General features: G+C 39.9%; 1 protein-coding gene across 1 annotated transcript; it reads right to left on the reverse strand.

The window, feature by feature from the left end:
* Positions 1–2,570: 2,570 nt before the first annotated feature.
* On the reverse strand, positions 2,571–10,265 carry LMOD2 (leiomodin 2). Its single transcript, XM_032768836.2, has 3 exons — positions 9,819–10,265; positions 3,558–4,925; positions 2,571–2,693 (listed from the first exon to the last, which is right to left on the reverse strand). Exons 1-3 carry the CDS (start codon positions 10,089–10,091, stop codon positions 2,667–2,669), a joined length of 1,668 nt encoding a protein of 555 aa, XP_032624727.1. The 5' UTR covers positions 10,092–10,265; the 3' UTR covers positions 2,571–2,666.
* Between the last annotated feature and the right edge of the window lie 1,827 nt (positions 10,266–12,092).

Below are 12,092 nucleotides of genomic sequence, written 5' to 3' on the forward strand. Positions count from 1 at the left end.
TTTACAGATCCAGACTAACACAGCTACCTTTCTGATATCTTAAGAATATTTCCAGAACTTTAGCTTACATTTATTTTTTCAGTTTCAGCTGATTCTATTTGCTTGGGAGAACATAAACAATTGTTTTGTGTTTATATCCTTCCAATACATATAAAGAGGTAGAACAGATATTATTTAATGTTGAAACAAAATAAACATATTTAGTTCTTTGTTTTCCTCACAAACTCACACCCTTTCGAACTTAATGTCTGGCTAATTTTCTCTGAGTTCCCGTCTAATTATCATAGTGTTTCCGATAGCTGAAGTGCTCAGAACTGTAACTAATATTCTAGATTGTTGACTAGACTGGGAGACTCACCAGTGCTGCATTGAGAGGGGTTTTCCACTATGTTGTCTGTGATGCGACACCCCTGTTGCATTGATCCCAAAATCTTGTTGGTTCTCAACAAATCATACTGAAAATTCATACCCAGCTGAAAGTTCAGCCCATATAACCTGGTAGTCTTTTTCTGCTTGATTGCTGGCCTTGCTTTCTTGGTTTTCCCATCCCACTGAATCTCTGTTTGGGATTATTCCTCCTCTCCCCTCACCCCAGCTGTATTAGTTTGCATTTGTATGAGATAGTTGTTTCCAGTGTATATTTCAAACATTTTTTCCTCTTTGTATTATTCTCTGTTCTCCCTGGGGTTCCCAACACCTCTTAATTCAACACCAGCTGCCACTTTGCCAGTCGTAGCTGTTTGTTTAGTCACTCCTTTTCATTGTTATGTAAATGGCTAGGTCACTTCAAAGCTATTTTCATAATGGGAATAAGCCCCATTTCCCTAACCTTTTGGCATAATTTAGGTTCCTATTACCTGTTATCTTTGCTGCCCTACACTGCACCTTTTCTGAGGCTCTAATATGCTTTCTTTGACATGTGGCATGGTGATCAGCACTGTGCACAGTATTCTACATGGAGTCTGTCTAACATTTGCTTTACAACATAAGATCACTTAAGAACATAAGAACATAAGAACGGCTGTACTAGGTCAGACCAAAGGTCCATCTAGCCCAGTATCTGTCTACAAATGGTGGCCAATGCCAGGTGCCCCGGAGGGAGTGAACCTAACAGGCAATGATCAAGTGATCTCTCTCCTGCCATCCATCTCCATCCTCTGATGAACAGAGGCTAGGGACACCATTCTTTACCCTTCCTGGCTAATAGCCATTTATGGACTTAGCCACCATGAATTTATCCAGTTCCCTTTTAAACATTGTTATAGTCCCAGCCTTCACAACCTCCTCAGGTAAGGAGTTCCACAAGTTGACTGTGCGCTGTGTGAAGAAGAACTTCCTTTTATTTGGTTTAAACCTGCTACCTATTAATTTCATTTGGTGACCCCTAGTTCTTGTATTATGGGAATAAGTAAATAACTTTTCCTTATCCACTTTCTCAACATCACTCATGATTTTATATACCTCTATCATATCCCCCCTTAGTCTCCTCTTTTCCAAGCTGAAGAGTCTTAGCCTCTTTAATCTTTCCTCATATGGGACCCTCTCCAAACCCTTAATCATTTTAGTTGCCCTTTTCTGAACCTTTTCTAGTGCTAGAATATCTTTTTTGAGGTGAGGAGTCCACATCTGTACACAATATTCAAGATGTGGGCGTACCATGGATTTATATAAGTGCAATAATATATTCTCAGTCTTATTCTCTATCCCCTTTTTAATGATTCTTAACATCCTGTTTCCTTTTTTGACTGCCTCTGCACACTGCTTGGACATCTTCAGAGAACGGTCCACGATGACGCCAAGATCTTTTTCCTGACTCGTTGTAGCTGAATTAGCCCCCATCGTATTGTATGTATAGTTGGGGTTATTTTTTCCAATGTGTATTACTTTACATTTATCCACATTAAATTTCATTTGCTATTTTGTTGCCCAATCACTTCTTTTATTATATATTAGATTCCCATTGATATTTTAAATTAGAATCTTGTTTGCCTATATAATGGCTCCTATGCTCTTGACTAAGAATTCCAATGCATTATTTAATCAATCTATGTCTGGATTTTCAAAGGTGCTGAACACCTGCACATCCTACTGAAGTCAACAGATGCTGTGTGTGCTAAGCAATTCTGAAAAAAAAAAAAAAAGACCTCTAGGCATTTATACTCACCTCTTCACCCCAGTAACTGGATGTTTAACCAATGACACATCTGTGCATAAACACCTGCCCGATTTGTACTCACAGAAACTCGGGACTAAAATAATTTTGGTTGCTTAAAAACTTCAAACCACGTTTATTGTAAATTCATGAAAAAAGAAAAAAAACACAGATCACTAAACAATTACATCTCAATGTAAAGAACATGTCCAGTGATGTGCAATCACTCAGATATTGAAAAGAATATCTAAATAAACTGCTATTTCTCCAATAGAAATCTCATTAAATAAAAAAAGATGTTTATTTCCATATTTACAGATTAAAAGGCTTATGCATTCTTAAAGCATTGGTTAATGTTTAATAGGTCTATCTCTTTAAAAAGAAAATAAAATTATTCAATTCTAAGAGTGCCCTTTGGAAGCAGCTCACAATATAGTCTATTTACCATCACTGAACAACTCAGTAACCTTCCCTTGACCACTGTAGAGCTTTCGTTCTTCTATATTCCATGCTTTCATCGAAGAGCTTCGGGAACTTCCACCTACAAGATAGTGGGAGGGTTTCTCATTACATTTACAATACTGGCTGGAAAAGCAGCAGCAGCGTAGTGTGTCCCGATATGTATATTGTGCTTAAATAATATGATAGTGATTTACATGCATTTTTAAGGTGCCTGTCGCCATAGTACATGGATGCCATTAAACTTATTTAGAAGTACATTCATTCATTCTATGAAGAAGACTAGAGTACATTTACATTGGAGCTGGAGGTATAATTTCTCTCTCAGGAAGACATACCCATGCTAACTTTCATTGAACTAGCACACTAAAAATAGCATAGTAGCTATGGCTGCATGGGTGGCAGGAGCCAACACAAGTACAATCCCATCTGAAACCCTAGGGACGTACTCAGGACAGCTAGCCTATCCCACTGCCCATGCAGCCATTCCCATCCTTTCCTCCATAGCGTAATGCTATTTTAAGAGGTGTCAGATTGAGGTGTCTTATTTCCTTGAGCAAGAAATCAAGCCCATTTCACAACTCAATTCTGAAGAGAAAACGTTGCTGAAAAAGACTAGTTTAACTGGGAGGTGGCAAAATTTCACCTCTGGCTCATTGCTTGCTATACTCACTTCTACAGCAACTCTCTACTGAGACTCTCAAGCCCTAAGAAGTCTGAACGTGGGTTCTGTCAGCACCCTGGATTCTGTCAAAACTGAGGTCAAATTAAAATGGAAAGCATAGTCATGAAAGCGGGTTCAAATGTAAAACTGCTCCCAAATATGCTGATATTTATCAAAGTGCAATCTTGTATTAAACATCTATGCTTTAAAATTCATGATGCATGTTTTGGATTATGCCATATTTGAGCCATAATCAGTTATTTAAATGTGGTCCTTACTTACCTGCTTTAACTGTTTTATGCTGCTTCCCCGAATTGCTTCCATAAGGCTATCATGAAGAGACATTTGTGGGGTGGAGGGTCGAGTAGATGGTCGCGATCCTTCTTCTGATTTCTTGTCTGAGACTGATCTTAAGGAATTTTTAATTTCTTTCAATATGCTATTCTCATGCTTTTTGGTTTTTTTTCCTTTTTTCTTTTTGTGTCCATTTTGTAAGGCATTCTTGGAGCTCTCCTGTTGTTTGATGACTTCAGCTATATTCCTTGTTGGCGCCTTTTTCTCTGGAACAATAAGGGGAGGTGGGGGAGGTGGTGGGGGAGGGGGAGGAGGAGGTGAAGGTGGAGCTGGAGGCTGAATTTTGACAGGCTGAGCTTTCTTAGGGAGTTTTGGAGAGGACCAAGGTGAGCTCTTAGGCGATGCGTAAGGTGAGGACCCAGGAGTTCCTTTCTGCAAGGCTTTGGTCTTTGGATTGATTGCTCCATCGCAACCAGACTCTTGCTGTTTTTGCTCCTGCATACGTTTTTGCCTTTGTTTATCCATGTTTCTTGTGAGGATACTTGTCATGCTCATTCTTGGTCCAGCAAGCTCAAAGTGGTACCCTAGCTTCACCAGCGTGGTATTGTCTTTCAACAATTTAGCTATGTCCATTTCAACCTGACTGCCCATGATATGCCGTTGGTTGTGGAATCGTAGTTCTGTTAAAACCTTGTTATGCTGCAAAGCTCTCATAATGGCCAATATCCCTTTGCCTGTGATAAAATTTGAATCAATGTTCAGACTTGTTATATACTGATTCACTTTTAACATCCCAGCAATAGCAATTGCCGCACTATCATCAGCTCGAGTATTGGCTAGATTGAACATCTTAACCACTGTGTTGTTCTTGAGGGCTTGAGCAAAATGTGTCAGCATCTGTATGGTGATGTTTTCAATGTTATTTAAGTTGACTTCAGTGGTGTCAGGGTCATTGTTCCTAACTTTTTCCAAAGCATCCTCAATAACGGTTGGGTTTCCACAAGGGTGGATGGCACCCATTTTAAAGCTCATGTCTTCTGTGTCTTTGCCACCATCGCCATTCATGACATTTTCATTTTCCTTCTGGATGTTGCATTTCTTGCGTTTCGAGTGGTCAGAACTCCTGTCACTTTCACAAGTCACAGTCCTTTCACAAATTGCAGCATTTTCCCTTTGTTCTGAGTCACCTTCATCACTTTCTTCTCCTTCTTCTTCTTCTTCTTCTTTTCCTTCTGCTTCCTCTTTTTCTTCTTCTTCCTCCTCTTCAGTGTATGTCTCCTCAGAAATTTCACTGTTAGTTCCTGTGAAATATTCTTCCTCAGTGTCTTCTGAATTGTCATCTTCTTGCTTCAAATCCTGAACAGGAATGTAGGTGTCGGTATTAAACATGATAGCAAAAATATCAAGCTTTACTTTGATTTTCCCCAACAGTAATTATACTTAAACTATATGAAATTAATGTTAAAGGTTTAAAATAAACTGACAGAAGCATGGAAATTTAAGAGAACTGAAAAAAAATCTCATCGGATTTAATATTCTTTTTTTTAAAATTTCCTCCCCTTTCTCTAGAGGCCAAATCCTTGGCATCAATTGGCTTAGTCTACTGAAGTCAAAGGAGCTATGTTGATCTACACCAGTGGAAGATCTGGCCCATGACACTGCAACACAGATATACATAAAATTACCCATTAGTTGGTATATTCACAATGGAATGTCAGATGGATTTGCCCTATCTGAATTTCCATGCTTATGTGGGTTTCACTCAGACAGACTTATAGTACTATGACAGGTTTCAGAGTAGCAGCCGTGTTAGTCTGTATCTGCAAAAAGAACAGGAGTACTTGTGGCACCTTAGAGACTAACACATTTATCTGAGCATAAGCTTTCATAGGCTACAGCCCACTTCATCAGATGCATGTAGTGGAAAATAAAGTAAGAAGATACATATACAAACACAGAGAACATGAAACAATGGGTGTTACCATACACACTATACGGAGAATGATCAGTTAAGGTGAGCTATTATCAGTAGGAGAGAAACAGAACTGTTTGTAGTGGTAATGAAAATGCCCCAATTCCAGCAATTGACAAGGAGATGTGAGGAACTGTAGGGGAGGAAAAATAAGCATGGGGAAATCATTTTACTTTGTGTAATGGGCCATCCACTCCCAGTCTTTATTCAAGCCTAATTTGATGGTGTCCAATTTGCAAATTAATTCCAATTCAGCAGTCTCTTGTTAGTCTGTTTTTGAAGTTTTGTTGTTGTAATATTGTGACATTTAGGTCTGTAATCCAGTGATCAGGGAGATCTACTGGCATAGCTACCAATGTGATATATGCCATCATGTACTAGCAATGCCCCTCTGCTATGTACATCGGCCAAACTGGACAGTCTCTACGTAAAAGAATAAATGGGCACAAATATATATATATCTCTTCCTACTTATTTTCCACTACATGCATCCGATGAAGTGGGCTGTAGCCCACGAAAGCTTATGCTCAAATAAATTTGTTAGTCTCTAAGGTGCCAGAAGTACTCCTGTTCTTTTTATAGTACTATGTTTTTCAGAGTGGCCACAACCAATCAGCTACATTTTTTACGTGCAAAGTGACATGCTCCTGTTTAATGACATGGAGTTTAGGTACCCAAATTATTGCATGTCCCAAAACTCAGACTTCCCTGCACAAATGCTATAAATGCATTCAAATCAGTTAAATGGCTGCCTAATTTCACACACAAATACCATTTTCACATGAAAATTTGAGCAAAAAAAAGTGAATTACAATAGCTGTCCACCCAAGATTCTGGATGGACAATTTTGGGCGTGCACACTTAGAGGCTGTTTGAAAATATGCTCCATAACGTTATGCTAGCATCACTTTAATACTTTAATAAGTTCAAAGTTGCGATGGGACTGACATGCCAAATTCATACCTACATACAAACTGTCCCGAAGTTCAGTGGTATTCCCAGAATTTGGGCTAGTTGTCGAGGGCACAGGGCCAGCTCCATGCCTATGCACCACTAAGGTCTCATTTCAACTCCATTTTGACAGCTTAAGAGGCAATGAAGTGCTGCAAAGGCCTTGTGCTGGTCCTTGACATACAATTGACCTTAAATCCCTTGATCTCACAAGCTCTACTCTAATAAATCCATATAAATAATCTAATAAATCCTATAAATCCATAATATTGAATTTTTAGTAAAATTCTGGGTGAAAAACAGAGGCTTTGCATGTGCTGCTTTATTAAGTTGAATATGTTAATCCTTATAAAATATCTCATTAGGACTGGGTACATGCAACATACTTACAGAGATGCTGGTTTTGACTTTGACAGGAGTCATGCAAAAAAGTTATTAATATGACAACGCCCCAACCATCAGTGTTTAAATCCCCACAAAACTGCTAATTCAGTTTAAACAAAGTGTGGTTAATGACGTGTATATATATCCCTGCAGTACTGATACCCACACCTTGCATGGTATCTCATAGTCTTGAGCAGATTTCTGTGGCAGGACACATACTAAATAGGGTTATCATCATTATCGTGCTTACAGAAGCTTGACTATGGAGGTACAAAAGGCATCAGGGTGACAAACCATTTGCCCAATCTTACAAATGCTCTATGTGATTCACTGGGAGCTCAAAACATGGAGAATATGCAGGATTGAGCTGATCCTAAAATGAACTCTGTGCAGGCAGTCCCCCCTCCCACCCCCTCCCACCCCCCATAATCCATTGACTTCAATGCCACTGCCTCAATAGAGCTCATTACAGGATCAGGACCTATATCTATAATTTTAGCACAGATAAGTTTAAAAGTTGAGAATATGCCTGCTGCACAGAACATCCCCTTTGATTCCTACACATATATCTATTTATACATCGATAGCACACTCTTCAGCATGGTCTCTGAGCACCTATTCACGACTTGAACTTTGTAATGTACTAATTGTGACTGGTAATATTCTACAGTGACTTTAGAAGATTAGTGTAAAAAAAACCAAACTTGCCAGAATAGTGTTTGAAGTGGAGAGGGATTCAATTCTCTTTCATATTATATCCATCCTTCAATTTCATAACCAGCTGTTAGCATTAGCAGTAAGTTTAAAATTGCTACTTTTCTCTTTTTAAATTCTTCAGAGGCTTGCTCTCAGTCATCTTGATCAGATTATATCCCAGTGCACACTTGCTACATACACCTAGGGCGAAATCCTCACCTCACTGAAATCAATGAGAGTTTTGTTGTTACCTTCAGTGTGGGGAAGATTTCACCCGCAGATTCTGCTGACATCATATGGCAGTGTGTTGACATTTATGGATACATTCTGTAGCTCTCTCACCTCCATAGCAAAAAGTGTGGGTTTTACTGACACATTACAGCCTAGGCTTATACCAAATGCTAACCCAATATTGCCATTTGGGATGAAGGTTGCTGCCAAGTCAGAAACCATGCCTTATGGACAAGATACCAAAACTAGGACTTCTCTGGCCATTTCTTATTCCTGCCTGGATGTAAGTTAAAGATGCAGTTGAAAAAAGTAAGTGGTTAACTCTGCTGTCCTGTCCAGATGTCCATATCTCAGCAAAATAGGTTCTGATGTCTGAGGCTATGGGAGCTAGTGCTTAGTGTGTAATGGTGGTTGTATTTGCCTACACAGACATTACAACCAGTATAACAGACACTATATGCAGTCAAATCCTGTGCCCGGTTAGTTCCCTGATTGTAAGATAACAGTATATTCATTATGCAAAGATGGTCCAACTCATCCCTGGTGTAAACCCATTGTAGTCTGTAGATCCAGAGTGTTGGCATCTTTAAGATTAACTGACTTATGTGTCCCATTCTGCCACCCTGAGGGCATGTCTCCTTGCAAAAAAGGGTCCTTAACTTGGGTCAGCTAACTCTCATTAGCTAACTCAGGTTAAAATAGCAGTGAAGACACACAGTGGCTTGGCTTTTAACTCAGGTTAGCAGTGTGAGTTCAAATCCATGCTGCCCTCTAGGCTTTAACTTGAGCTGCTCACTCAAATTAAAAACCAAGTTGCTGTCTCTTCAATTCTACTTTAACCCAAGTTCGTTAGCACGGATTAGCTAACCTGCATTAAGAATACACCTTTTTTTTTGGCAGTGTAGACAAACCCTTAATCCGGAAATCAATGAGACTACCTGCCAAGCAGCATACTACTCCTTGTGAGCAAGTGTGGCAGAGTCAGATCCTTAATCACCAGAGCTCAGTATGGAACTTTAGTTGCAAAATCATTGGCATTCACACAGCTAAAACTCCATGCTGTGCTTTGAAAGTTATAGTGCAGGCGTTAATCCTGCCTTTTATAGTGCTTAATCCTGAGAACAGTTTCTGCAAAGTGCTGGGTGGCATCAACACACACCAAAGTCAATGAAAATTGAGGGTGCTGAGTATGTCACAGAATCAAGCCCTTAATTATTATTACTGAGTTATACTGTTCTCAGCAACCAGCATCTATTGTTACTATTTATATAGAGCTCCCTGGGACAGATTGCATGATGAGTTCTCTATTAATATGTTGATTGACTGAATACCAACTCCAGGCCGCTATGATTACAAATTCCTCCAGCTGCATTCTGATAAGACAGCACACAGTGTGCCATTGAAATCATCAGATATTGGGCCAGATTCTCAGCTGGTGTAAATCAGCATAATTCCATTGACCGCAATGGAGCTAGGCTGAGTTACACCACACAAAAATCTGGGTTCTGCTGCACTTTTTTGCCCAACCTCTGCTCTGCTAAAAATTCAGAATTTTCTTCCTGTTGATCATTCTTTCAGTCTATTGCTCCTCAAAAAGCGATACTGATTATTTATTTATTTCCCAAGAGGAAAAAGCAGTCTACTAGCCTTCACCCTCCCCGTCCCCCCCAAAAGGTAACTTACCTAACAACTTATGTGGCTGGCTAGAAGCACACAGCAATTTGTGCCCAATTTTGTAAAATCACTTTAATCATTGCTATATTATGACTTATTTTAACCACTAATGCCAATTCCTTTTCCAGGATTTTTTTTCCCCAAAAGAGCTTTTAAGGCACTGCAAAACCCAAAACAAAAATCCCCTTTGCCAATTTACAGCACTCTAGCAAAAGATTGTCACTGGGGCTTTTCTTTATAATGTTGTAGTAGAGCAGAAGAAAATAAAGGTAAGTGATGGAAAGTCATTGAAGAGTGAGCCAGAATATTTCCAGGGCACAGTGAATGCTCCGAAATCCTACCTTTTCACATGCCCCCAACCTTTCTTTTTCTAGGAGTTTTCTGGTCTCTTTTTCCCAATAGGCCATCAATGCTTCCCTGCTGAAAGTTCCTGTAGGAGTTTTCTCTGTTAGATTCTTTTGTCTTTGCCCCACTGGAAGGTTACGGTCGGGCTCAATATCTTCGAGCTCCCTCTCCAGCTCCTTTAGCTCCTCGTCAGTCAGAGAAGCAAGGAGTTCATCTTCATCAATGGATTCATATTTACTAAGCTCTCTTCTGTAGCCAAAGGTAGACATGGTCCCGTTTGGTCAGGCCTATAGAAAATTGAAATAATTAGGCATTCAAGAAAGGTGAATCAAGTAGGCTGTATCGCTTTTGGTCAGCAACTGTTTCCCTGACTAGCTGAGGCACCCTTTTAAGAGTTGTCATGGGAGTTACAACAATGCATGAAGGGATGAAAGCATGCTCTGTTTTAAGCATCAGACGTCAGCTAGACATTTGGACAGATAGATTGTCACATCGCTAGTGTTTGCAGGTCCCTTAAACAGGGGGATTATTGACACACTGACCATTACCATATTTAGAGTAGCCTGAGAGCAGGAAAGAATATTAACCCATTTACTTAGCAGGGCAGAGGGGAATGGCAGGAAATAAAACAAGCAGCATAATTACACTGACTTTGTTCTCAAGCAACAATGGAAAGGGAACAATGAAAATGCACTTTAATTCTGAGTTGCTAGTGGCATCCAACAGTAAGAAAATACAGAGTGAAAACTGCACATTCGACCTTCCTTTGCCCCTTCATATGTAGGCACTGTAACACAGGCTTTAAATACACAATCATATGGTATTGTTCAAATAATACATGATATATCACATTTTTGTATTAAAAGTAAAAGATATTAAACCAGAGCCACTGTTCTCAGACATTTAGGCCAGCACTGTGTGGTCTTCTTCAAGCCTGTGCCCTTGTCCATAACCAGGAGAAAGACTGGTTTAGCAGAATAAGTCAGGATCAAGTCAATAAAAATGCACAGTGTCTCCATGTACACACTCATACCAAGTCCTTTTTATCTAATAGAGTTTTAAGAGTATATTCAGTGCAAGTGGAAAAGGAGGTGGTTTGGGACCACTGGTTTTGTTCAGTACCGTCACTGTTTGTTTGGTTCTTTTTAGACTGGTGTCCAAGACTAAATCTGTGACGTTCATCAGGATATTCTACATCTATTTGCGGATTGATTCTTCAGTGGCGCTGGGCAGAGGAGATGTAGCCGCATGCTGTTTATATACAGATTTGGTTAAGTTCCTCTTAGGATTTTAATTTTTGTATTTATTTCACTTGTTTTCATCTGAATTTTCATATAGTTTAGTATCCTGCAGAAATGGGATCAAAGCTGGGGAATACAAAATTAATCAGTGCATAAAGTATTAATGTAAAAGTTTGAAGTACTTAGCAAAGCCAGGTGACTAAAGTAATGCACTTGGATTGTTGTGTAATCAAATGACATATGTGTAGGGCCCCTACCAAATTCAATTTTGGTCAATTTCACGGTCAGAGGATTTTGATAATTGTAAATTTCATGATTTCAGCTATTTATATCTGAAATTTCACGGTGTTGTAGTTTTAGGGGTCCTGACCCAAAAAGGAATTGTGGGAAGGTCACAAGGTTATTTTAGGAGGGGTTCACGGTATTGGTATCCTTACTTCTGTGCTGCTGCTGGAGGTGATGCTGCCTTCAGAACTGGGCAGCTGGAGACTGGCGGATGCTGGCTGGGAGCCCAGCTCTGAAGGCAGTGCCACTGCCTGCAGCAGCACAGAAGTAAGGATGGCAAAGTATGGCAAAGTATGGCATTGCCTTCCTTATTTCTGCGTTGCTGCCAGCAGAGCTGGGCCGTCAGTCGGCAGCCGCTGCTCTCCGGTCACCCAGCTCTGAAGGAAGCGCAGAAGGGTGGCTATACCACGACCTCCCCTAAACTAACCTTGTGACCCCCCCCAACTCCCTTTTGGGTCAGGAACCCCAGTTTGAGAAATGCTGGTCTCCCTCATGAAATTTGTATAGTATAGGATAAAAGCGCACAAAAGACCAGATTTCATGGTCCATGACATGTTTTTCATGGCCGCAAATTTGGTAGGGCCCTACATAAGTGTGTTCAGATTGCTTATGCTTGCTAAATCTTACCATAACCTGAAAACAATGTGCCACTCATGTTTTTTATCTGTTACAGAGCTAGGGGCCATCATTGTGGCTTGAACTACTGTGAAGAAAACAAAACTTGTGTCAAATGTGTCCAGATGA

This window comes from Chelonoidis abingdonii, chromosome 1 (assembly GCF_003597395.2).
Source record: "Chelonoidis abingdonii isolate Lonesome George chromosome 1, CheloAbing_2.0, whole genome shotgun sequence".
Taxonomy (NCBI): Eukaryota; Metazoa; Chordata; order Testudines; family Testudinidae; genus Chelonoidis; species Chelonoidis abingdonii.